Source organism: Crocodylus siamensis, chromosome 1, assembly GCF_052110815.1.
Source record: "Crocodylus siamensis isolate JL-2025a chromosome 1, ASM5211081v1, whole genome shotgun sequence".
Classification (NCBI taxonomy): domain Eukaryota; kingdom Metazoa; phylum Chordata; order Crocodylia; family Crocodylidae; genus Crocodylus; species Crocodylus siamensis.
Window position 1 is genome coordinate 142,288,415 of NC_143395.1, and position 27,724 is coordinate 142,316,138.

Genomic DNA, 27,724 nt, shown 5'->3' on the forward strand with positions numbered 1-27,724 from the left:
AAAGAGCTGATGCTGTATTTATTTGGAAGGTCATTTGTGTAGCTGTAGGGGATTGAAAATTCCTTTTCTTAAAGGAAAGCATAGATGCTGCAGTTAATGGGATGGGTCACCTTGCTTCCCAGAGCACGTGGATTTTTCAAGCCCCAGTTGTTAGGGTTTTTTGTGTTTGTTTCCATTTGGCAATTTGTAGGCACAGTAAAAATTACCAGCATAGAATTGTCATTGGTACATAGTTAAAAATACATTTGTTAGCCACCAAACTTATTTTTATGGATCCAGTACTACATTCGTACTGAATTGGTTGCATTCACGTCTGCTGTTCCTTTATGCCTGCCTAATAGATAAATTCATGTTATGTTTGTTTATTTTTAAAGAATACCCATGGTAAAATTTTTAAGTTTTCTCTACTCATGGTACCGTATCATGAGAAGTTCCTTCAGGAGCTAAAAATTCTCCAAGGTTGCCAGTGTTTTTGCAAGATCAGTTATAACCAAAGGTATCCATTCATTTCCTTCAAAATTAGATTTTTGTGGTGTTTCTTTAAAATATAACACTTTGTGCTAGTGGTTTAAAATAAATGACTTGATCACTCCTTCAAAACATGTTTTGTTACCTTTTAAAAAGAATCGTGTACCATGTTATTTCTTTTCACAGGGTTATTGATTTAGGAGTCATGACTCCATGTGATAAGATATTGAGAGCTGCTATTGAAAACAAAGCAGGTATAGAAACACTTGATCTATAATCTTCATTTGTTTGAATTTAAACATGAACTTGAATTATCTTGCTAACGAATTCTGGAAGATTAAGAGGCTCATGGGCAGCTTTTTATTGACAGAGCTTACCTTTTTATTGTTGCTGCTAATGTTTGGTGCACACTATAAAAACATTTTCCTAAGGTCTGAAATATTTTAGAAAAGAATAGCTCTATGGAAAAGGTAAATCTTATTACATTTCACACAAGAATAAGCTGAGGCTTAGAAAGGTTAAATAATCAGTCAAAGGACATATCAATTAGTCCAACTTGGCTTTTAGTTCCATTCTGAATCTTGCCAAACCAGTGACAGTAAAAGCTGGAATTCATGGTTGTAGGGGAATAAGTTTTCTCTAAACCAAATGCCAGCTGCTTCCAAATTAAATGTTGTGGCTTAGAGCTGTGAAAATGCCAATATAGTAGTCAAGGATACCCAAGCATTATGCACATAGCGGTTCAACACATGTAAGTAAAGCCAATGGCATACTTAAACTCTGAAATTGAGCCTTTTGGCCAACATTTTCAGAAGTGGCTTCTGGTATCAGTGTCCTCTGCCTTTTGGATTCCTAACGTTTGAGATACTTTTAGGGCCAACTCATACGTATGGAGCACCTGCAACTTCAGGTGAAGTCCTTGGTAGCTGCAGATGCTCAGCACTAAGACAGGCTTGTGAAGTCAAGTACCCCAAATCATTTGCTGCTCTTAAAAACTTTGTCCCTTCCAACTCAGTCAAACCAAGCATCCAGTACTTCTGGGATGCCATTGCTTGCAAGCAGCTGATATGTTTTTACAGTATGGTTTCTCTTTGTTTGAGGCACAAAGCTGACTTGATTCAGTTATTTACAGTTTAAAAATACATTGTGTAGTAGTTCTACCCCTTCTAAAATCTCTCTCTTTTTTTTTTTTTACCCATTTGTTGGGCAATAGATATAATTGGTCTTTCTGGTCTTATTACACCTTCTTTGGATGAAATGATTTTTGTTGCCAAGGAAATGCAGAGATTAGAGATAAAGATTCCATTGCTGATTGGAGGAGCAACCACTTCTAAGTGAGTAAAATAATCTTGAGGGGACAAAAGCATACGCAAGGTCCTGCTAAACGCAAGCAACTAAATAAATAAGTAAAATCTGTGTATGTGAAGTATAACTTTCTCTTCCCCTGTTCCTCATGGTTGTTTTTTTTGTTGGTTTTTTTTGGGGGGGGGTTTTGTTTTTTTTTTGGTTTTTTTAGAAGATAAAGGCTTAACTTGCTACTGTCTCTACCTCAGTAGCTCTGGGTTTCTACTAATACTGGACATGCACGATACTTTAGTTATCTAAATGTCAAATGCTTTAAATGCTATGGGCTTGATCCTAAACACAGTTGCTACAAATGGAGCTGTGTCCCTGGGCAGGGGCTGAACAATACAGGCTCTGATTCAGCAGAGCTCTACTGAATCTACTCAACTTGCAGTGTAGGAGTGGGACTGTTCATGTGCTTAAAGATAAGCCTGTCACTGGCGGGTCCTGGCCACAGTGCTCTGCAAGATTTGAATTTCTAATCTGTTGAAACAGGACAGACCACATGTTTATAGGATGCTTAGTTTTGAATTGGAATTTCTCAGCTTGGGATCTCATTCTTGTAAATGTATTCAAATAAAGTCATGTCACTGTTCTGATTATTCTAGAGAATAATATTGACAGCGGGCTGACATCTGGTATTAACCTTCCTGCAAACCTGTTTTGGGTGGTGGCTTGAGTCACACTTTGCTAACTGATTTATGTCCAATATTTTGAGCAGGTGACAGCTCAGGAGACTGAAGAGGTCAGTTCTTGCATATATAAAGTTTGAGTATTGTTTCTTTTCTTCTCAGAAGCTTGTGCGTTTTTATGATCAGCATCCTACAGCTCCCTGCCTCTTGAATCCGCTGATGTTGGCAAAATGGTCAATAAGATAACAAGCACTGAGTTGATTAGGATAACTGCCATGTCTACTGGTCCAGCAATCTCCCCCACATTATGATGTGTCCTTACCTTTTTGATTTTCCTTCTGGTCTGGGTTCATCTTCTATGACACTGAAACAAACAAAAGCGATGGAATACAAATAATTTGTCTGCAAAACATATTTGTTCTAATTTAGTGGAGGGCTTAGAAGAGCTGATGATCTGCCATGATAGTCCTTTGTGGTCCTCAACGCATTGTCATTTTGAGACAACTTGCATAATTCACCATTATGGAGACAAATGCCTTTGGAAAGCATAAAGCCCATATGCTTTATCCCTGGCTTTTCAGACTGAATAATCAGCATACAATTTTGTTGTGAAAATAAACAAACAAATTTACCTCAGGTGTTTGTGAAACACGCAAACACATGTGAAAGATATTTACCTGAATATTAAAACCAGAGATTTAATGAAGACTGGTAATTTTCTTTTATATACATCTCAGGCTTTGGAGAGTTTTTAATAGTATATACATTTACTTTAAAATAGGAATGTCCAACTTGCCCCACTCCAGGCCAGATCTGGATGTGGTGTTGGGATGAGGAGCTGCAGCAGTTAATGCGGCCATCGCTTGTCCCCACAGCACTGACTTGGTGCCTTTCCCCTGTGGGATCTGTATAGACCTGATGACATCGTTCTGTGGGTCAGATCTGGCCTGAGGGCCATGTGTTTGATCATCCTGCTTTAACAGTTTAAATAAATACTTTTTAAAAGCTGTTTACAGAGTTCTTTGCACTTTGTCTCTGTAATAGCTTCTCATTGAGGGAAGGGGATGCGTGACTCTGCGCACACAATTTCTCTAGTAGGATATCTTTAGCTTAGTTATAATGCATATTTGTTTTACTAAAATGTTTTGGTAATGTTAGAACTAGGCAAGTAATAGTGGCACTGTATCACATGGTGTTTTTTATGAAAGATAATTAAAAATGTATGTAAAAATATGCAATCCCACTATATCGCTTATGTTGCCTATCTATCACTTTTCTCCCTTTTGCTTATAAAACGGTTAAGCCTTAAGCAAATATAATATCGTGCTTGAACAAATATATTATCTAAGATGAAGCCCAAGTACATCATCAAGGATGGAACAAATTTAAAAGTTCCCAGAAAGGTAACTTGCATAATTATTTTTCAGAGTTAGCTGTAACTTGTATATCCAAAACAGATGCACATACTTGCCAGAACCTAAAGAAAAAGGGACACCCATTTTATAAAACTAATGGCAAAAGAGGGAGTCTTAGAATGACTAATTGAGCCAAAAGCATGAAGATGAATATGAGAGCTTGATGTAACATGTTACCCTAACACCTCCCTTGTAGGCTTTATATTTTTTAAGTGTTGCTCTTAAATATGCAACTCACAGATGCACAAAAACTGCATGTGCAAAATTATTTGAATTATTTCAGTCTGCAATGTACACTACATTTGCAGTACAAAAAGTCTGTTTCTGGGATTTTTTTAAGTTTAACTTATTCAGTTCTTATTCAGTGTTAAAATAAGCGTATGACATGTCTGTGTCCAGGGAGCAGCATGTCTTAGCTCATCCATTCCTATGCATAAACACCCACTCGCATGCACATGTACAAATTCCAGAAATTATCTTGTGAGGTGGCTTGAAGCAGAGATGGGTGTTTCTCTGTGGCCACTCTTAACGTCAGTCTCCAGGATTTTTAAGAGGAGTGGCTGGGGGTGACCCCCAGAAGGGCTTCACAGGCTCTCTTCAGATTTGGCTAATTTGTGCTGGTGTGGGTGGGTGAAAGTGGCCTGCCTGAGACTGTAGCAGTGTAGACATGCCTAAACACATTCAGGTAGATGGTTATCACCTGTCTCTCTCATCTCTGCCTTCAGTGGCTGCCTTTACCATGATATCTGAGTGCCTAATAATTTTTAATGTTCTCAACATATGCCTGTGAGGCAAGAAAGTACTGAGGCACAGAAGGCGAGCATGCTGTCTATAGAGCAGGGACTCAAATCCAGGTCTCCAACATCCAAGATCAGTAGCCTGATGGGACACTTTTTTTTCCCCTCATCACACTGAATGTGTGATAGTTTTTGCACACTTAATTTTTACAGCTGTGTGTACAATTCTCTACTTAATTATTGCTTTGCTGCACCTGTCTTTCAAAGCAAAATATATATGTAAACATGGTGGTGCTGAAAGCAACAGGTTTAAGGTTGAAGCCCTGGAGCAGGTAAGTTTGTTATTGCAAAAGAAAGTACCCTTGAGATCTTGTCACATTAGTAAATATATATGGGGGGAATCAGATGCAATTACCTTGGAAGTTAACGCAACAAAAATCCTGTGATGGCTTAAATTATATGCAGTTACATGGTAGATATACATTCATTGTAAAAGCAATGAAGTTCCTTTATGCAAATCTTAAATAACTTTAAATTTAAGATGACACTCCTCCTCAGAAGATGAGGGGGAAGGCAGCTGAGTTAGAGTTGCAAGTGGTGGAGGGACAAGCTTCAGGTTCTCTCCCCTGTGCTTACCACTTAGCTGTGTGCCACTTCTCCCACCAAATAAGCTCTTTTGGCCCAGGGTAGGCAGTGGCTCAGCTCTGACTTTAGCCCTGAATTTTGGGCCAAAGCTGGAACTGCTCTGCTACCTGCCCAAGGCCATGACTCAAATCTAAGACCAGGCTTTTTTTTTCTCCACGTGCAGACTTTTTTTTTTTTTTTTGGGGGGGGGGGACTGGAGAGGATGGGAACCTTGTCTTGAATTAGTGTAAATATGTCAACACTAATTATTTGTCATTTTGTTGCTGCAACTGAATGTAACTTTTTATATTAAGAAAGTAGACTGGGATGAGGTAGTTGAACTAAGAATAAATGGACTTTTTCTTCCATTTTGCATCTCGCACTATTCTACTAGTTCTTTTTCAGGACCACAGAATGCCTGGTCAATTCATTATCTGTTGTTTTCCCCATGTATATCCATTTCCTGACCAACTTGTGTCAAGTCACAGCAGACATGCTGTCTTAAAGTAGCAAAATGAACAAGTGAGGTATTGCTTCCTGGCAAGCACGCTTACTTGCACATACTTTTATACCATTTGTCAGGACAAAGATCTGCTGAAATAGTCAGCTGCAGGTAATGCATTAGTTTAAGCCTTAATTTAGCACTCCAGTCTCTATTCAGCAAAGCACTTTAGCAAGTGCTAAACAATCAGCAGGCTCCAAACATGTTCTTTAAGTGCTTTATGGACACAAATGGACTTATGTGTTCTAAACACTTTGCTGAGCTGAAGTCTTAGTGTGTGGTGACTTCCTAGTGAGGGCAAGATCTTTCTACTTAATGACTGCAAAGAGTTCCTCTTTCATCTCAAGAGTGGAGGGGCTTATGCTTTAGGTTTTGAAGACCACGTTTTTGCATGCAACTACTGTAAAACATGTTATGAACAGTCAGTCATAGTTCATCATTTGGATGTGTTGGTGAAAGTCTGAAGGCCACAGGCATAATTAACCTGAGGCATTTGTAAGAAAGGACTATTTTTTTTTTTTCTAGAGGATTTAACCTTGAACACATCTCACTATGGTATCATAAGACTTGGTCAAGTAACAGGTTGAATTCTTTTTTCTCTTACAATGCTGAAAGACCGTATGATGGCACAGAGAAGTTGATACAGAGTGTGGTCCAAAAAATCATTTCAGTATCTTTTGGAAGGAAAATGCTGTATACATAAGTCTACTTGTGTGTAGTAATCCATTTATATAAAACATATGGCTTTTTTTTTTTTTCTCCTGAAAATTTTTTCCAACCGTGAATTTTGCATTTGTATACCTGCAGAATTTTTTTCCCTAAATATCTATTTTTATTTATAAAAATGTAACTTGATGTTTACTTGACTAGGTAATGTCTCCGAGTGCCTGGGTTTTGAAAAGTTTGTACCTTGTCTTGAAACATTTACTCTTGATCTGTTCCTATTTCAGAACACATACAGCTGTCAAAATTGCCCCGCGATACAGTGCACCAGTCATTCATGTCCTTGATGCATCCAAAAGTGTCATAGTTGTAAGTTCTGGATTGTGCAATTCCTGCCATCTCTCTCCCCTACCAGTACACACATCCTTTGTCCCTTCCCTTTAACAGTATATTTTTATTCAAAACAAATGTGCTCCTCCAGGGCTTGGTCCTGAAAGCTTGCTCTCGCGCTCTCTCTTAGTAAAATGCATTAACTTGCAGAAAGCTAGATCAAGACCTCTGTATCATTTAAAGTACTATATTGAAGGAGTAAGGTGGTGTGTAAGTTGTTGGGTCCTGCCCAAAGAGGTCCCCAGGAGGAGGGCAGCAGGGCTGGGCACCCTGAGTCCCACATCAGGCAGCTCACATCTTCCCCCACCCCCTTGTGGGCTCTGCTTAGTTCTGGTCTAGCCATGCTGTCCAGAACCAAGATATAGGCATGTGTCCCACTTTTGCATTTTGAAAACGTGGTTATGCTGTCCCTAAATGCTGCTACTTGGTTTCTTACTATGAGGAAAGATCTCTTCCCCCCCCCCCCACTTCCATCTTTCAAAGACAAGGTGCTTACTATATTCCAAGGCATTTTGTATGCAAGAACAGACAATATCTATGCAGAACTCCTATTCCAGTCCATTTGCCCTAACCTCTAAATTGAATGCTACCTATAAGCCTCTTTCAGGTTACTGAAAAAACAATTTCACCAGATAGCCCAGTCCTTATGAGTGAGATCAGGGCACTCTGTAACTACTCTGTGATGGTGTAAGCCTGTGACTTATTTTGTGTTCTTTAGTTCCTAAGATAGGTGAGTTGGTTGCTGAAGTTTGTTACCCTTGTAATCTGTCCTTCATTCGCTGGGCTGCATGGAGGATGGGGCAGCACAGTCTATCCAAACAATGAGATTGGCTTTGTGATGCACAGGCTAGTATGTGGGCAGACATCGTTGTGCTGAAACAGCACCTCAGACATGTCTCTCTGTCAGTCTTTTTATATGTGATGTTTCAGCTTCTTGAGGGTTCTAATATAGTTGTGTTTACTGTGGTTCCCTTAAGCAAGATGTCAGCAAGAACACCCTCCACATCCCTGGCTTGCTTAGGAGATAAAATTGGGGGGCATTACTATCTAACTGATGCTCTTAGACTAGGTGGCCCAGATATGAAATGAAAAGAAGGATGTTGAAAAGTAGCCCATAGGATTTTGTTAAATTTGACATAAAATCTGGCCATTTGGTGATGCCAAAGCAAGTTTTGTTCCCTAGATACAGCATTTTTGTGCATTTTGAAGTTGATTGTAATGTCTTTAAAAGAAACCATTTTAATTTTTTGTAAAATGCCTAATATTTATGACAGCCAGGAATAAATACAGTATATTAGAATGAATTCAATATGTGTGATTCCTGACTCTAAGGAAACACACATTGATGAAAGTGAATATCTGAGAATTTCCTGTTAGTATCTGAGTGGCTGTTAGGGTGCTTTAGAATACTTGAAGTCATAGACTTAAATCTTTGAAGAACAGGCTAATATGAATAATTGAGATCTAAAAAACTACACAGTGAATTTTGAATACTGGGGTTTGCTTATGTTAGATTTTTTAGAAACCCTTTCGTTCTCAAACTGTAGATCTTCAAACTAAGTCAGTAGTTACTCGGTACTTTCTGATAAGTCAGTACTTCTGAAGCTTTGAGGATTTAAACTTGAAAAAAATTGCTTTTAATATGGACTCAAGAAGACAAGATCACATGATAAAGATGAATTTTCCTAAGGATCTTGCGGGGCGGGGAGAGGTTAAGACCCCAAGTATGAAATTTCAAGGACAGTAGTGAAGTGTTGCTTTGAAAAATGTTGAGTGGTAAGAGAAAATGAGTATTTAAAGGAGCTGATTTTTCCATGTGTGGGTAAAGGAGATGAAAACCCCAAGGAAGGGGAAAAGAAGATGGCTGACTTGATGGTATCTTCATTTATTTTCCATATCCTCCCAACCCTATGCAGTTTCAGAATCTGCATTTGGCAAGTAGGTATTCCATGTGCTGGCAGATACAGGACAGCTGCTCTCTTTTGTGGTGGTCTGCTCCTACTCCCCAGTCTCACAGTGACACCCCATTAAAGTTAATGTTAATAAGGGTGTCCATTATCTTGGATAACATCTGACATTACCTGCATGGAGACATTTCTAGGGGAAGCAACTCCTGGTATGGAAGATGGACTGTGCAAAAACACAGAGCCTTTGTAGATTGCCTTAAACCAAAGCTTGTCTTTGTGGTGCAGAAAGATTTCAGTGTGAGAAGCGTAGGTTTTGTACACCAACCTCCTGCCAGTTCTGCTGGAGATAAGCATATTCTACAGGTAGCCCCCCAACATGGACCTAAAGAATGGTTTGAAGGAAATGTCAGCACCCCAAGCTCGTGATGTGAAATCCTGACCTCACTTAAGTCACTGAGACTTCTGCCACAGATTTAAGTGATTTTTACCTAGTGGAGTTTTTTGAAAGCTCCTGTGCAGAATTAACCTGCAGTTGATAAGATGTGGCGGTTTTTTTATGGGCCTGGTAGGGTGGAGGGGACAGAGGGAATGACTTCATAGTAGCAGTGAAATTACCCAAGTTTAAGATTAAATTGAAGAACTGAGTAAGATGCCACCAGAGACCCCAGCTTCCAAATTGTGATCCCTCATTGAGGGGTGTTGCTGCCATTTCCTAGTTGTCTCTTGTCTTGTTTTTAATTGCTCATTTTGGCTAACCCATTATTATCTTAAAAGCCTATTTCCAACGCTATAGTGACTTCATGAATCTTTTAACAAATGCTGATTGTAGCACCAGGCATTTACAGCTATGTAATTTTAGTAAAGTTAGTTACAGATTCATTGCCTTCTACCTTTTTAACTCTGTTAGAAATTAGTGACAGAGGGACAAATATTGGTACACTCAAAGTACCAACAGTACTGCTGTGAAGTACATGCGGGGCCTCAGAAGGGAGGTGTAATCCAAGTGGGAAAATGTTACTGTAAAAAGACTAGAGAATTGTCCATCCAAGTCTTGGTCTGGTTCATAGGCCTGTTTGAGCTTCCAGTTATAGTTTCCACCCCTTAGCTCTTCCTTGTGTCAGACTGAATCCTCATGGCATCATACAGGCACTGTTGATGCGTGCAGAAATTAACATTATTATAAAGCTTTGAAAGCTAGCCTACAAGTTAGTAATGGCGTTACATCTGTCATGCTTAGCAAGATAATGCCTGTGGAAACTAGAGTAGGAAAAGACCTAGTTTAAAGTTTTCCCTGGGCTGGCTCACCCATGTTGCAATCTTCCTATTGTGTAAATTCCCATTTTCCTCCCTCAGTGCTCTCAACTGTTAGATGAAAATCTAAAGGAGGATTTCTTTGAAGAAATATTGGAGGAATATGATGACATTAGGCAAGAGCACTATGAATCTCTTAAGGTAAATAAACCTGTCCATTGTATATGTATGTACTCACACCCACAACTGTTCCTTTCTAAACTAATCAATCCTTGTATCACTATTAATCCTTGGACAGATTCTTTACTGATGTTCAGTGTATTTACATTGAGAAATTAATTTACAAAAGTCAATGTGAATTGACCTCTAAAGCTAGGTACAGACATTCAAGAAGCCTGAGATGGAATCAAATTATGTGGTTTTCTGTAAGTGGTATAATTTAGTTTAGCAGTGAGCAGATGGGGGGGGGGGCGCTAATCTTAGATCAAGTTCTGCCATTTTTAAGCCAGTCTGTGTGCCCCATACTTCAGTTCTGTTACATGTGTAGATCAGCTTCTGATTACGTATATCAGTAAAAATGTAGTGTCTACCTGGCCTAAAACAAAATCCTGCCCTACTCTTACAGTCACTTTCTCAGGAAAGTCCTGGTTGTCATTGTTCAGTGCTTATACTGTAATATCCTCCTGTAGTATGGGGTCTATAGAATGGAGTATATACTGTAGTATGGGGTCTTGCAAAATAAAGGAGATGAGGAATGAAAGCCAGGCAAGGTATCTAAACAGAAATTTAAGGTTTAATTTTTGAAATGTTGGGAATGAAGGATGAAGAAATGTTTACATTGGAAGACAGAAGAAACAAATGGATAGGAAAAGAGTAAGAAATGCAGGTCTTCTGTTTAAATAGACATGGTAGGAAGTCCATTGAGAAACACATTGAAAGTCCTGTCAGGTAGTTCCAAAGATAAACTCTTCTTGCTAAGAACATCCTTGCTTTCAGACTTCTCTTTGGACTTCATACCTGAGACTTTTGAGAAGAAACATCCTAAAAATTCAGTGTGGGAACTTGTAGGAGAAAGGCCATGCCTATTGCTTTTTCTACTGCTTTTTTCCTTAAAGTTTCCTATGGTTGTATTCCCACTAGAGCAGCTCCTCCAACAAAAGGTAACTTTTGGGAATTGTAGGAGTGACTTCCTGGCTCCATTGATATCAATAGCAAATTTTCTATTTTAACTGGAGCAAGGAATTTGTCCCAGGTGTTGACAGTCACTCTTTATTTTATTATTGATTATCCTAAATTTACTAGCTAGGTACAGAAATTACACACAAACCAGTATAAGTGATCAGAAACTGGTTCAGATCGGTAAAACGAGAAGTTGAGTACACACAAATTGCTTTCAAAATGGCCAAAACTAGTTTAAGATGAACCTGGATGGATGTAGTATAGGTCTTAACTGATTTGGGTTAAATCAGTTTATTGAACTTCTCTTCCAGATCCCTTCCAGATTCAAATTAACTCTGTCCCCCAGCATCCCAGAATGCTTTGTACGTCTCCTGCAAACCCCCTCTGGCGGGGTGGGCAGGCTAGCCTTGGCCAAAGCTGTCTGCTCCAGTAGAGCAGGGAGACATTCTGTAGCACACCCTTCTCTCCCTACCCTTTCTAGCTTCAGGCCTGGGCCACTGCAAACATGTGACTGCATTTCTGGACTCAAACGTGAATGTCTGTTCACTTATTTATGGGTACAGTCTGCACAGCTTAGCGTGACCTGCAAAGATTGAATCAATTCAGCCTCAGGCTTTTTGACTGTCTGTATTGAGTCATTGTGAGCATTTGCATGTACAACACTGTGTTGTACATCTATATGCATTTTGTTGAACTAATAAGGCAGCCTAAAGTTCAGGTATGGACATTAATACCCAAAACCTTTACAGCCAGAGGAACCAGAACCATCTACCAGAAGATAATGTAGTAGTTTAGTGGTCTGGAATTCAAGCTCTCCTCAATAGCTTTATGTAAGGCCTAATAGGCTTATAGAATAAACATAAACTGTAGGAGAGTCATTAAAGGTTTAAAGCTGAGAGGTTCTATCTATATGTATCCTATATTTCTGTACAGGAAAGGAAATACTTGTCTTTGGAACAAGCCCGGAGAAAAGGTTTCCATAATGACTGGGTGTCAGATTGTAAACCAGGTCAGTGTGCAATTTTTTAATTGAATGCTAAGCTTCATAAACTCACAAGGCGGCAATGTCTTTTCTGTGAAACAGCTTGAAAATAAATTGGTTTCTTTTGAATTTGAAGGGTTTTCCTGTTGCACAAATGAAGTGTCCCCTTTTTCTCTCCTGCAACTGTGTAGTTGTCCCATTATATTTAATTTCTGAATTTTTTTTAGAAATTAATTTTTATTGCTATGGATTAGTGGGGAAAAAACATAAGTTCTTTACAAGTGTCCATTACAGTACCTCAAACAGTACCTACTTTTATAAGATAGAACAGACGAGCAGGAACTTGCTTGTACCATTGGAGCTTGAGATTGCAATCAACTATAATCCTTTTCATAAACTGATTGAGCTCCATTTTAACATGTAACATTTAAGTTGGTCTAATTAAAGATACAGATTTACCCAAAGAACCTTATCTGCCTATGTCCTTAAATCAACACAACTACAGCCTACACCCCCATTTTAACATATAGGCTTTTTGCCCCATGTATTTCTTTTCTAAGGTGGTTGAAAACCTCATGACTTTGATTATGTTCCTTCTAGTTTTCAGCCTAAATTTTATTCATCAACAGTTTATAACCGCTTGGTTATAGTACCAATGTTTATTCTTTAACCCAAATATGTATTTTTTCTCTCTGTGGTATATACCCCATAATATTTTCATAGAGAGCAGTCATAATGCCTGTAGGTCTTTGTTTTTTTTTTTACTTCAGACAGTAAGCTCATGTAGACTCCTTGTATGACTCTTCATTTTTTTCCTCCAAACATCCCAATAATTCATCTCTGTACCACCTGTTCTAGTTTCAAATGAATCTTTCTTGACCATGGATGACCAGTAATGAACATGGTATTCCTGATGAGGTCCCACCAGTGCCTCGTATCATGGCATTGTTTTTTTCTTTTTTCTCCCAGAAATACCTTGCCTCATAATACTTCCATAAGGAAATCACGCTGCCGAAATGCAATGCTTAATTTTCATTAACTAATCTCTATAAACGTCCCAGTAACAGTAGCAGGAGGGGTAAGAAAGAAGCAGCTGCAGAACCAATGGCTACACCATGGCAGTGCCCCTTTATGCTCTTGTGTATACCCAATCCAGTACAGGTGTGTGGAAATTCAAAAAGTTCTGTAACTTCCTGACCACTTTTATAATTGTTCTGAAACTTAGCAGCACTCAGTGCTAATGACTGTCAGGGCTCTGTATGAGTATAGGATTAGGCCCTATGACCAGGAATATAAAAAGCACTTGAAATGGATCAGAAGCAGCAGTAATTCATCTATTCCCTTCTACTAGTTCTTGCAGTCAACAAAATGACTTCAAGTCCAGCACAATTTAAGTGTGAATCAATACTGTTTGGGACAGACCAATACAGAAACCTGACTCATGAGTGGATTTTAATGCCTGATAACAAAGACATAACTAGAAGCTTTGTGCCTTGGGTGATGGCAGTAGCTGTGGCAGGTGCTGTTTTTTGCACCCCCTCAAAGATGGTGCCTTGCTTGCTTACCCTCACTTACACTACTGCCTCATGATCTTGTAAGCCATGGGTTGGCAACCATTTAGAGCAGCAGGCCACTGCTTGCAACCTAGCCATCACACCATAGGCTGCCACTCTTCCACCATTTCCTGCCCTTCCAATGCCCAGGCCTACCTGCTGCCACCTCCACTGTCTCTCACACTTTTCTGTCCCCAGTGGCAGTGGGGAGTGTCAAACTTGACAGCAACCATGAGCAGCACATGACATGGGGGGTGGGTCACTGTGGGTGTGGGGGGGAATTGGTGGCAACACATGGAGTGAGAGGAGTGGGTGATGCACTGGGCCAAGCTGCATACTACCCATCCCCCATGCTGCTGTGGGCCAAACTCAGCATATCACGTGTTGCATCCAGCTTATGGGCCGTAGACTGCCAGCCTCTGTTCTGTGCAGTGCTTAGACTGACTTCAGTTTATTGTGACAGTCTTACAAGGATGACACCTGTCATTATTTTATTGTAGCATTCCTGTGGTAGTAAGGGTTCAATGGTGCGGTTTTAGGAAAGAGAAAACTAGGTTATATAAAGCGGTAAATTGTGTTCACATGTTGTATTGGATAGGCAAAAGACACACAAAAAAGTATACCATTTTTTTTTAATGACAACTGGTATTTTCAATTCCTACAGTTAAACCTAGATTCATTGGCACTCAAGTATTTGAAGATTATGATCTGCATAAGCTGGTTGAATATATTGACTGGAAGCCTTTTTTTGATGTCTGGCAACTTCGGGGCAAATATCCTAATCGAGGATTTCCTAAAATCTTTAATGATAAAGTAGTAGGTAAGTATTGAAATGGTCACAAAGAAAAATGCAGACAGATATTAGATATTTTTCTAACTGTACAGAAATATACAAAGATAAAAAAAAAGCATGTGGACAACTTAAATTTGAGAAATGTTGTAACATATAGCAGCAGTATTTTGAATCTTAAAATGGTAGCCCAGGAAAGTCTATGAGAATTTTTTGACATCCATTTAAAGAGTCAGCCTGTATGTCAAATAAAGGAGACATTTTTGATGGTGGAAAAATATTAGAGGGCATAATATAGCTGTATTCATTGCTGGAGAGCACTGTTAGCCATGACTCCTAATAGGTATGATCTCCAAAGTACTTTGAAATAAGTCATAAAGCTTCAAGTGTATGTGGAACTTCTGAAACTTGGTGTTCTTTTTCTGCTACGCTGGTTATGCAAGTGCTGTCACTACAGCCTCTTGCTGTCATTCAGCTTTACCATTCTTGCCTGTACAAGTATTTTGGCAGCTGCATCTCTTGTACATAATATGCATGTCACAACCACGTAAATGCTAGAGATGTGCAAAACGGGTCGTGTTCAATTCGGATTCAGCCTGAATCAGGGACAGTGCTTCAGTTCGTTGATTCAGATCACTGTCCTGATTCGATTCGCCTGAATCCAAATCTGAAGATTTGATGCTGATTCAGAGAATTAGTGATTCAGCCATAGACGCAGCTTTAAATGTTTTTTTTCTATGTACTTCGGTACCAGGTGTGGCTCATGAATGTTGCAGTGCTGGGGCAGATGGAGCATCCCACAGGACCACGGGGGGCTCCCTGTGTGCTTGGCAGCAGATCCGGAAGTGGACCAGAAGTACTTCCAATCCATTTCCAGGTCTGCCACCGAGCACACTGGGAAGCCCTCCCTGCTTCGGTGATCAGCTGTGGAGGGATCCCAGGTGCGCCCCCAGACCCAGGAGGCACTAGTCACTGAGCTGGTGGGTGCCCCCCGGTGCGCTCCCCAGCAGACCCGGAAGCGGACCAGAAATACTTCTGGTCCGCTTCCGGATCTGCTGCCGAGTGCTCTGGGGACACCCCACCCGCACTCCTGTGGGATGCTCCGTCCACCCCAGCATCTTGGGATTCACGAGCCACCTGGTACCTTGAGGTATGTAGAAAAAACATATAAAGCTGTGTCTGTGTCTGTGTCTGAATTGCTCTGATTTGATTTGGAGAGATTAAAGGGTCTCCTGATTTGATTTGGATTCGGAGATTCAGCTACCAAACTGGGCCGAATCTCTGCTGAATCAAATTAGTGACCGAAGCTTCACACAGCCCTAATAAATGCATCACACCGGACACCTTTTGTTAGCAACATAGACGAATATAACAGGAGGAGGGTTCTGTCGATAATGTGTTCATCAACAGAAAAAGAGATTGGAAGCTGCATTAAGTTGTACTATAATTTAGTTATAGGAAGTATAGGAGGCTGTGGGACACGACTTATGAGGAAAGACTGAGGCACCTGGGCTTTATTTAGTCTAGGGAAGAGGAGACTGAGAGGGGACTTAATAGCAGCCTTCATCTATCTGAAAGAGCTTCGAAAGAGGATGGAGCTGGATTGTTCTCAGTGATGGCAGATGACAGAACAAGGAGCAGTGGTCTCAAGTTGCAGCAAGTGAGGTTTAGGTTGGTTATTAGGAAGAATTTTCTCACTTGGAGGGTAGGAAAATACTGGAACAGGTTACCCAGAGATGTGATGGAAGCTCCATCTTTGGGGGTTTTCAAAACATGGCTAGACTAAGCTCTGGCTAGGATGATCTGGTTGGGGCCAGTCCTGCTTTGAGCGGTGGGGTTGGACTAGATGCCTTCCTGTGGTCTGATTCTATATCACTCCTGAACTGTGTTGGATTTTTTGTTTTTGTTTTATTTTTCTGTAGGTGAAGAAGCCAAAAGAGTTTATAATGATGCTCAGAATCTGCTAAAAACTTTGATTAATCAAAAGAAATTACGAGCCAGGGGCCTGGTAGGGTTCTGGCCTGCTCAAAGTGTTCAAGATGATGTTTATTTATATGCATCAGAAGAGGCAGTGCAGTTTGCAGAACCAATAGCTAAATTTTACGGCTTAAGACAACAGGTAGGAAGATGAAGTATGTGCTGGCTAAATGTAAAGTTTGTTGCACTAATTTGTGTTGTAGATGGGACATGTTAAAAATGAAGTTCACTATTATTTGATGTGGTAATTACTACCTAATGCTTCTGTTTCCTTTATTTTTATTCTTTGCTTTAACAGGTAGATCTGTAAATGGTATAACAGTTATTTTGTTCCAGGACAATCTTTAGATTTGATCTTTTCTGATTTGAGGTGCTGTTTTCTGTTTGTGCTTGAATATGTAGCCTAAGGCATTCTGATGCTGTGCATCTTCAAAATATAATGTCTGTATTGGGGTCCCTGGATTCTGCATTGTACTAGAAATTTTGTCAGTTTAAATTAAAAACTAATATTTTCCATAACTTAAATATTTGGAATGAACACTGCTTCAGCTGAAGCCTCATTAGTGCAAAGCAGAACAGAATACTTGTTTCCCATGACTTCCATTCAACATTTCTTTTAATACACAGGGTTCTCTCTTGTATTGGAGCTTGATAGACACTTTCCACCTGAAAATCAAGCATGTATCTGATATTTTTGTTGGTTTTTTAGGGGGGGAAAAAAAAGGAAAAAACAAAATCCACTAGTGTTACAAATAAACTTTAGGGGCTAGAACTGAAGGAGATTACATGGACAGTGTGGAAGGGGAGAAATTATTTTTGTTTTTTTATTTTATCTTGTGCCTTGACAACGCTTCATTTTTAACCTGTTTTGTTCTTCCCTGTATGCTGTCATTGATTTTTACTCTAGTTTTAGGTTAGTAATAGACAAACGCGGTCTTAAAAATGTAAACATGTTGTTGTGAAATGACTACTGGAGGCAGAGATTATAAATTAGTATACATAAAATTACTCCTTCCCTTAACTGAGTAGATTTCCAGGATGCACATGTCTATTTACAAGCCAATTTCTTTGCTGTATGTGATACGCTAATTGTAGGCCTTGGTATGCAATTTGTGCCTCTTGTACCCCCTTGGGATGATTGTTATTCCTGTGTTCTGCCTCTTTCCCTGGTTTTTCTTTTGGCATTCTGGGAAAAGTACAATGCTGTTTCCTTTCCTCAAGAACACTTTTAAGCTACTGTAAGAAGTTTTATAATGGTATATTCATTTTGAGCATGGATATTTGAACATGCTTTGCAGTGACTAAGGCTTGAATGGTCTCAAAAGCATGGTCAGCACCCTTCTGGAAAGTAAGTGGGGGAGGGCAAGGAACTCCACAGCTGGTAGGAGCAGGTCCCATGTCAGCATCTCTCATACAGAACTTACATGTGAGATGGACTAGCTCTATCATCCGATCCCCCTTATCCCACAGGGGTTGTCGGATTGTTCTTGTTTTATAGCTTTTTATTCCCAATAGGAATTATTCATGATTGCTAGTTTCAAGCTGAGGTCAAAATTCTCCTGAGATCTGCCCAGCACGGCATCTCTCTTCTCTGCTTTATGTTCTTCCTCAATGAGCAGAACTCCTTTGTTGGAAGGAGAATACCAATATTTGATTTGGGATCCACAGCACAGATCTGAAAAAGAGAGGATTTGTTTGTTTTTAACCCTGATTCAAACAGCTGAAAGACATCAGGCATCTAGGACTGGAATATAATACTTCTCTTCTAAAGCTGACAGGATTATCTTGTATCTAGAAGTACTTGCAGTTTAAAACATTATCTCCCTTCTGTTTAAGGAAAGTAAAGTGACATATTTCTTGTGTTTGATGGAGAAATTGACTTAAAAAGAATTCCCTTTTCTTATTCAACATTTTTATTACTTTAGGCAGAAAAGGACTCTGCCTGCATGGATCCATATTACTGTCTCTCTGACTTCATCGCCCCCTTGGATTCTGGAGTTTGTGACTATTTAGGCCTGTTTGCTGTGGCCTGTTTTGGGGTAGATGAACTGTGCAAAGAGTTTGAGAAACAGTGTGATGACTATAACAGCATCATGGTGAAAGCCCTGGGAGACCGGTTAGCAGAGGTAACATTTTATTACAGATCACATGTGCACTTTGTATGAGGCTCATTTGACAAGTGAATGCTTCACCTTCTTCCATAAAGCCAAATGTCACAAGACCTACAGTTTATGCTGTGCATTAAATCTGAAAACATGAATGTCATGGGAAGAATCCACATAGACAGCAGTACTAGAGATACAGTACAGCTTTCTAGACCTTGTCATCACAAAGGCATCATCTTAGGTTCACATATCTCCAAAACTATTTTGGTTGGTTTGACAATTTTTAAACTCCTTGCCTTACCTCTTTAAAAGTATCTGTGCATCGGGAACTTTGAATTGGACTATCTTTTTTGAGCCCTCACAGGACTCAATAGTTCCACAGTTCAGCACACTTGCAGGGCTTTCATTTATATTAGTACTTGTACGAGCATACTGAGAATACCATTTGACCTACTGAATCTAAGGCCGCCTCTCCACTGGGAATTTGTCCTGAGTCCAGCCATGCATAATTGGCTGCTATAGGTTGTGCAAGAAAAGATGAGATTTGCATCAGTCCAATTTACAGCTTAGCTCTCTGCTTGATAGCATACCAACTTCCATTACAAGTTACAAAGCAGTAAAAACAGACGATGCTCTTGTTAGCCTGGAGCAAGTTGCTGTTAATAGCTTCTGCAAATTAAAAAGGTTGCCTTGTTTCCCAAGGCGTTTGCAGAGGAGCTCCATGAAAGGGTCCGAAAAGAATTATGGGCTTACTGCAACGATGAACAGCTGGATATTGCAGAACTGCGCAGGATCAGATATGAGGGAATCCGCCCAGCCCCTGGGTATCCCAGCCAGCCTGACCACACTGAAAAACTTACCATGTGGAAACTTGCAAGTATTAAAGAAGCAACAGGTACCACCACCATGTTTTTGTCATCTTTTTATATGTAAACGGAGAGTTAGAACAGTGACAGTATCCAGCGCAGATATTCATAAAACAAAAATCAAGATGTTAGTTGCCAGGATTACCGTCCCTTATTTTTCCTTTATAGGTTGTTTAATCACAGGCACAGAGGGTTTTTTGGGGTGGGGAGAAGGGGTTCCCCTGTAAGATTATCAGTGGAGTATTTATCCTGTAGTGTAGCAGCAGATTTGTCATCAGAATTCAGTTTGCATTTAAACATGTTTTTAATGTCTTTATGGTTGCAAGCAAACCTTCCAAATAAACTAATGCAAGTGACACACAGTCTGCACTACTAAATTCTGCCAACAGTGTTTTGAGTGCGCTCACACTAAAAGCCCCTCTGCAATGGAAGAACGCTTTACTCTGCAACAGCTGCTGCACCTCTGCTGAGTAGAGTAAGGCTTCTGTCATCAATCAGCATCAACACTCCTATACCTTGCACTGGCTGTCATAATTTAGTCGGCAGTGACCTCTTCTCAAAGTACATTTGGGCAGTGCAGGGCTGCAGCAGCTCTGTTTCTAGGATTGGGTGGTACAGGGCTGCTCCTGTTATGTCCCAGCATGCAGCTCTTATAGCTGGGAGGCATAGCTTCTCTGGGCTATTTTGACCAGAGTGGGCAGGTCTGATCCAGATGCAGCAGAGACTGTGGGGAGGATGACCTCATTCTGGCACCCTCTACATTGTCTTCTGGGGCTGGTGTATTTTGGCACCATAGTTGATCATGGTAGACCTGCCTGAAGTGTGTGTACCAGTGACCTGCTAGTGTTGGCTGCAGTCCAACTCGGTGTAGACGTAGCCCCAGTCTGCAAATAAGTCTTAGATTTCATGTTGATATTTTAGATGTTAGGGCAGGTTTGCTGCTAGACACAAAATCCCAAGCTACTCTCTCAGGTTCTCACAGCCCCAGCTGTTTCCTTCCTAATTGTCAAAATATGCAAGATCCCACCATCCCCTCCCCACTGGCCCCCCCCCCCCAAAAAAAAAGATGGAGGAAAAAGAACTAGCTTCTGTACTGCAAGTATGCATTATATTGCAAGTATGCAGCATATTGAAAAACAAACGTTTGGGAGTTGGGTAAAAAAAAACCCCACAAGGAATATGGAACCAACTGTGGTGCTCATCTCAGTTTAATTCTGTTAAAAACCCTGTTTTTTTAATTTGTCTAAAGCTGTTGTAGGATTTCCAATCTGCTGAAAGAGAAGACTGCAGAAGATAGGCCTGTCATTATTGGCGACTAAACAAAATGTTGTTCTCTCTCTCTCAGATATTGGGTTAACTGAATCGCTTGCAATGACACCTGCGTCTGCCATTTCTGGTCTCTACTTTGCTAACCCAAAATCCAAATACTTTGCTGTTGGGAAAATATGTAAAGATCAGGTAATTTGGATCCCACTGTATGGCTGAGTTACTAACTGTTTGATTTGAATGAAACATTTGGGGTGGGCTGTTTCTGGAATATTTTGAAAACACTGAAATCTGGAGACTTAACACCCAGTATGTTAAAATCTTCCTCCTGTTTTTCCTTTGTAGGTTGAAGATTATGCATTGAGGAAAAACTTGTCTGTGACTGAGGTTGAAAAATGGCTTGGACCCATTCTGGGATATGATTTAGGTTAGCAGTGTTTTGGAGCAAGCATCTGTCTCGTTCCAGCTGGCTTGTTTTCCAGAAAAGTGTTGAGCTGGGCTTACAGTCCTGCATCCATTTGGTGGATATTCCCAATGTTTTTTGAAATTGTTGTCTGTTATATTGGTGGTTTATCTATTATTTTGTTTATTTCTGATGAAGATGTTTAATATTTAAATATGCCCTCTGTTGATGGGCTGATACTGAAATACCCTATCAAAGGATGTAATATATATATTTTTTTTTTCTTTGCTGAGCACTGTAATTGGGCAAGGTGTAGCATGAGAGAGAGGGATACTAAGGTGAAGGTTTTAAAAACTGACTTGCAACTTAATAATCTCAGGAAAAGTATTTATGATCCTCTTACTGGCTATAAGTAGCACAGAATTTGGCTTTTGGCCTTTAAATGGGTTTAATTGAGTCAAAATACAAAAATGGGGTAAAGAGTATATAACAATTAACAGACAACTTGCATTCATGGGTAAGGAACAAATACTTGGAACGTATTTTGCTTCTGTTTAGACTTTATTTTTCTCCTGTATGCAGGAGTATACCTGATTCCTAAAACCAGTACTGAATAAGCTATTTTGATTGTGTTTGTTACTATAACTATTAAAGTAACATGATGTTCTGCAACAATCTCAAAGCCACTTCATAATCACGGAGAATTACATAATGTGACTGAGCACAAAACTGGTGGTCTGGGAATCTTCCTGGCTTCACATTCTAGCTCATTCCTGCTGTAACTCAGCAAACCCAAGTAATCTGTCTGCCTCCAGTTTTGTAAAATGGGGATAAAACTTTCTACCTTACATGATGTGAGGCTTGCATAGTGCTTATACAACCCTTTGGAGCTGAAGAACACAAAGTAAATATGAAGCATTGCCTGGGACACGCTCAAAATAAACTGTTGACTTCAATGTCCTACTAATGATTAAGTTGTTGGGGGTATGGATTTCAAAATAGTATTAGCCATACCATTCTGCACTGATAAAGAGCAAAAGGCCTTTTGAAAAGACTGCCATTTTTTTCCTCCGTTGCTGCTTTTGTAAACAAGTAGGCCGAAAAGTGTTACCTGGCAAGGTACTGGATCTAATTACTATGCTTATTTCTACCTTGGAAATGTAGACAATGGTTAAGGCTACAAACTTAGTCTCCAGATACGTTTTGAATAAGTTAACTGTTTATAAATTGTTTTTAATAATGTTCGGCATCGGCATTAGTCTAGCTTGGGGCTGTGTGTCTAATTGCTAACTTTAATGAAACATGGAAAATGGAGTTCTGCTTTTCTAGGTATTTTTTTTAACCGTCAAGAAACAGCCTGTATTGTAAAGGAAAATGCCTTTCTCTAAGTACATTGTTCATAACATGTTAGTATATTTGTCCTCATCTAATTTTAAAAAAAAACCCTGAAGAAATGATGTATATGTGAATTTTAGAAAATAAATACTAAGCTCACCCATTGCAATATCCTTGTCAAATCTCAAGCTTTTGTAAAATAAAACGTAAAGTGTGTAATATGTCATGCCCGTTACCTCATGAGATTTTGAATTGGTGTTTTCAAAAGCACATGAGAAAGTTTGCTCGGAACACGTGCTTATCCAGAGAAGCTCACAAGTTTTTGACGTCAGAGGACAGGCGAATCTCAGTAAGGGAGTGTGCTCTGTTTGGAAGAGTCGTTCCCTTCCTCCCCCCATTACCTTCAGTTTGGCCCCTTCAGCCCTGTCCCATTCTGTCTGGACTTGTCTTTTTCCTGTCCTGGCTCCTTGTTTCAATACCATTCTGCAGGCTTTTTATCCCACCTAATCCCAATTTTCCCTCCCTGGCTTGTCAGCTGGTCTCTAGTTGTCTACTTCCCCAGTTTTGCTTTTTCCCCATGCTTGTTGCCTATTTATTTCCCACAAAAGACCTCACCAAGTATCAAGCTTTCTCCCCTTTACCATGACTCCCAGTCTCCTGTAGAAATTGTCGAAATGATGACCTGAATGAAGTGCATTGTGTTAAGAGTGGGACAAAGGAGTGATGGGGGAGAGGTCTGACTTAGGCCAAATAGGTAGCTCTGGAGGAGCTCCAAGAAGCAGTAATTATGGGGTTCTAGTGCTAGGATGAAGAGGCAAAGCCTCCTGGAATTGAAGTGACCAATTGTCTTAAATTTCAGGGCTGTGTCCTCAAAATGTCCTCAAAAAACCCAAAACAAACAAACTCCTGCAATGGAATTTTATCTTGAACTTGGAAAATTTGGTTCTGAATCAAGGCATGCACGCTGCCTGGCCTGCCAACAGAATCGTTGCTCTGTGTTTCAGCACTTGGCCCCATCTTAGCCTGGAACAGTCCTGACAGGAAGAGTCTGACTGCTGCCGTTGCCTTGGGTTGCAGCATGCCTAGTGCTTGCTTGCACAGGTCAGGTCAGAGGTGCAACTATAAATTCAGGTACCCTGGGCAAAATGCTGGTAGGGAAAGTGAGCACCTCTGGACTGGCCCTCCTCCCCCAACTATAGGATTCCAGCTGGAGAAATCCCATACCGCCCAGCTGTAGGAGTTGGGTCCTACCACACAGCCAGTCTAACTCTGCACGGCCTGCCCCTAGACACTCAGCTGGAGCAACCCTGAACTGCCCAGCCACGGGAGAGTCTTACCTGCCCCAAGACCCCTGCTGCTCCTAATGAGACCCTGTACCCAGCTCCTATGACTGGGCAGTTCAGGGCTGCAGCAGCTCGATTTCTAGGACTGGGTGGTACAGGGCTGCTCCTGTTATGTCCCAGCATGCAGGTCTTATAGCTGGGAGGCATAGCTTCTCCAGCTGGGCTATTTTGACCAGAGTGGGCAGGTCTGATCCAGATGCAGCAGAGACTGTGGGGAGGATGACTTCATTCTGGCACCCTCTACATTGTCTTCTGGGGCTGGTGCTCTTCTCACTCCCTCCTCCCACGCTTCTGGGACTAGGTGGAATCGATTTCATATATTTCTTTTCCCCCCTCAAGACTTAAAACTTGGCCAAATTGTGGTAGATCTTGACAAGAACATCAGTGAACATTGTGGAAATAAAGGGTGACTATAGGTGTGCTCCAATGCATTTCAGTTGAACACAACTGGACAGGCTTATGAATTGGGCAGCACTCAACCTGATATCATTTAATACAGAGAAATGTAAAGTGCTCTGTCTGGGGAGAAATAATTCACAACACATTTAAAGGCCGAACAATGCTATGTCAGCCAGCACCACAACCAAGTGAGAGCTGGGTGTCATGATTGACAACTAAATGAACATGAACCACCAATGCAATCCTGTAACTGGCAGAGCTAACCAAACACTGGCATGCATCCATCGAGGCACCTTGAGCAAGGCTAAGGATGTCATCTTGTTCTATTTGGCCTTGTTGAGACTGCAGCTGGAGTACTGCATCCAGTTCTGGGTACTGCACTTCAGGAAGGATGTGGTTCTAGAAGCTCGAGAGTCCAGAGGAGAGTGCACATGCATGATTAAAGGCTTGGAGACCAAGACATATGAAGAGAGGCTGAGGGACTTGGGATTGTTCAGCCTGGAGAAGAGAAGACTTGAGAGGAACTTAGTTGCATCATATAAGTATATCAGGGGCATACATTAGGGCTTGATGAAGCCATCTGTTCACCAAGGCCTCCCGGGGAGAACAATAAATAACGGGCACAAGCGGATTGAGGATCGCTTCAGGCTAGACATAAGGAAAAGCTTTACAAGCTGAGTGCCGAGGGTTTGGAACAGGTTCCCCGACAGAGGTGGTACTGTACAGTCATCCACCCTGGCGATCTTCAAAAAACATCTCGATGCCCATCTTGCTGGGGTAATTTGATCCCAGTATTCTTTCCTGCCCATGTACAGGAAGACTGGACCCAATGAACTGTAAGGTCCCTTCTAGCCCCTAATAACTATGGAACTATGAAACATTGGATAAGACTTGATTAAATGAGTCTGCTCCTCTTTCTAATTGGAATGCTCCAGTATCACCTCACCGTAGAATATATATTAAGTCCCCCATGCATTTCAAAATAGTCACAGGGGTGCTTTATCTAAACCTCATCAAATGAGTTTTAAATAAAGTGTCCTTGTAGCCTTTTTGAAACGTGAGAAACTAATGTATGTGACAGTGAGCTGTTTTAATTAGAGTAGCTGTCTGGGAACTGCTTTAATTAACACCCTCCCCCCAGCCTTAAGCATGTATATAGGCAGCTAAATCCACCTTCTTTTTAGGCATGTTTTAAGACCATGCTCCAAACCATGGTGTTGCCCCACAGAGAAGATATCTAAAATGTTTTTAAGCAGTGGAAGACAACATATTGTTTGCATTATTGGCTGACATTTTTCTAAAAATACATGTAATCTGGCTTGGGAAACCATTAGCAAGCATTGTTCAAATTTAGCTAAGTTACAAGCAGCTGAAAATAAAGTCTTTTAATAGGAAGTGTTATGCAACCTGAAGAATAAGTGGTTCTGCCAGCCCTGATGATAACAAGTCTGCTTTTGGGAGTTTATCTTCCTGTTAGCACTTATTATATTTGGTTTGCTTAGCTGTCTTGTCTGGTTGGCTCAGTGAAGGTGTGTTATAAGTACACCTGCATTTAAATGGAACTAGAGTTTATTAAACAGTAATAAGACAGCCCACTCATCCTATAAGAAAGTAACTGGTGACTGTTCAGGTTAATAACATGCAGTAATGAGATTTAATTAAGCAATACATTTAAATTTTGTCACTTAAAGTAGTGACAAGTCTTAATGATGCTGAGTCTGAGTCACATCCACCATTAAATCTGGTGCTGCTTGTGCAAAGTAAGCAATGTTGCAAAATCACTCTCAGCTGTTTCCAGGGATGATTATTTCCACAGGTTTCAATTCATGGTAAAGTCCCATTGCCAGGGCTGAGGCATTTTGGCAACAGGCTTCCCCTCTTGTCATGCTGCCAGGTCAATTCATCATCTTGTCAGTATTTTTAAAATAAATATCTCTTGCCTATTCAGCAAAGCACTTAAGTGTGTGCTTAATTCCTGTTTAAACTGGTAGGACTGAAGCATGGGTGGAAGTGCCTTGTTGCCTTGAGGCTTCCGTCCTGCTGCTCCTTTTAACAAAATGAGGTTCCAGACCTGCACAGGTTATATTCTTGCTTGACTTCACACTCAGAGTAGTAGCCTGATTTGATTTGGATGGAATCAGTGCAGTTCCATATAAAGGATGGATTGTTTGGTCCACAGTCAGTCTTTCAAGGACATGCTGATCAGAGCTAAATAAAAGAAACCTACTAGTATCAACATGCCACTTGCCACAAGCTCATAGGAGTGAAATAGGGTGAGAAGAAGAACAGTTTCTTCAGCTTCTTGCTTGACTGGAAAGATTTTCCTAAATGGACAAATTCTTCTGTGAATTCCACATTGTAGCCAACATCACCTTGAACTGAACCTTTCTAACTTCTTGAGAGCCCAGCTATTGCAAACTGTCCTATTTAGCTGAAAGATTCCTTTATATGGATAGTTTACTAATTAATAAACATTCTAAAAACCTCTCTAGACAGGTGATAATTTAGTTATTCTGTGATGACATTGTCTCTTTAAGTGCAGTCTGAAGTTATAAAAAGGCCACCAGTGACTTAATTGTTATGTTTAGCTAACATGATTTATTCTTAGTGCATAGATATACAGTCAAAGATTTAGAACTGAGGCTAGAAATTTTTCATTGTTCAATACCGCATTGTTCCTCAAGGAAATTCTGCTTACATACAGCAAATGAAAGCAGGGATACCTTGATTTAAAAAAACATGATTTGTTATTTCACAAAAACTGACAGTCAGGGAGATAAAAGCTTAAACTTCAGACGTATAAAAAATGTGCCTTTTCAAGTATTTTTCATATTTAGCTCGTAGCAAGCTTAAAGTTACAAATCTTGCTTAAAGTAAGTTACAGATCTTGAAAGTTTGTCTGATTCTGTCCCATCTATGCAGTTGGTCCAATAAGAGATATCACCATAAGAAATCCTTGTCTCTTGCATAATTCCTGGGCCATCCTACCTACAACATCTCTTGAACATTATCAAATACATTTAAGTAGCTTTGAATCACTAAATGCATGGTTAAGATTAATAAGTGATGTTAGTTTATGTATGAATGAAACCAAGACCTGTAGCTAACTTAAAGTGCTGTAGGTGGTAGCAAGCTGTGCAAAGAAACAGTATCTGTCAAATGGATGGAACTACTGCTTTGAAGAAGGTCCTTGACAAAGTCCTCACTAAGCATGTCCCACACTAATTTGGAAGAAAAGAGTATGACATATATGATACCTCTTTTTGGCAAAATTTGTGATACATGTAGCTGTGCAAACATAACTTCACCTTTTAAATTTCCCAGAACTCCATGTGAATGCAAATTGTGTGCGCAAGTGAATGCAAGAAATCAGTGTGCAGTGTTCAGCAGGCATTGTATCTGAAACTGAGTATCCTGAACCAGATGCAAATGGGCTCTCTCATGGGTGTCACTATTTGTTTTTCGTATCCTAAAATAGGTCACTGTCAACTAAAAATATACTTTTCTCTTTCTGTATAGAAATACAACTTTTGCTGAAATCAAACTAGCTGAGTGCAGGCAAGATTGAGACAACAAATTTAGACCTAAAGACC

General features: G+C 40.2%; 1 protein-coding gene across 3 annotated transcripts in view; it reads left to right on the forward strand.

The window, feature by feature from the left end:
- Window positions 1-22,624, forward strand: part of MTR (5-methyltetrahydrofolate-homocysteine methyltransferase) — a 78,415-nt gene extending 55,791 nt beyond the window's left edge. For all 3 annotated transcript variants that reach the window (XM_090044745.1, XM_090044752.1, XM_090044761.1), the window contains exons 23-33: window positions 655-722; window positions 1,682-1,802; window positions 6,673-6,754; window positions 10,036-10,134; window positions 12,046-12,121; window positions 14,312-14,467; window positions 16,360-16,556; window positions 18,340-18,540; window positions 19,222-19,414; window positions 20,731-20,843; window positions 20,997-22,624. In XM_090044745.1, the coding sequence (XP_089900871.1) occupies window positions 655-722; window positions 1,682-1,802; window positions 6,673-6,754; window positions 10,036-10,134; window positions 12,046-12,121; window positions 14,312-14,467; window positions 16,360-16,556; window positions 18,340-18,540; window positions 19,222-19,414; window positions 20,731-20,843; window positions 20,997-21,083 (1,393 nt within the window). In that variant the 3' untranslated portion in view covers window positions 21,084-22,624. The remainder of the gene's footprint in view (window positions 1-654; window positions 723-1,681; window positions 1,803-6,672; window positions 6,755-10,035; window positions 10,135-12,045; window positions 12,122-14,311; window positions 14,468-16,359; window positions 16,557-18,339; window positions 18,541-19,221; window positions 19,415-20,730; window positions 20,844-20,996) is intronic.
- Window positions 22,625-27,724: the final 5,100 nt, after the last annotated feature.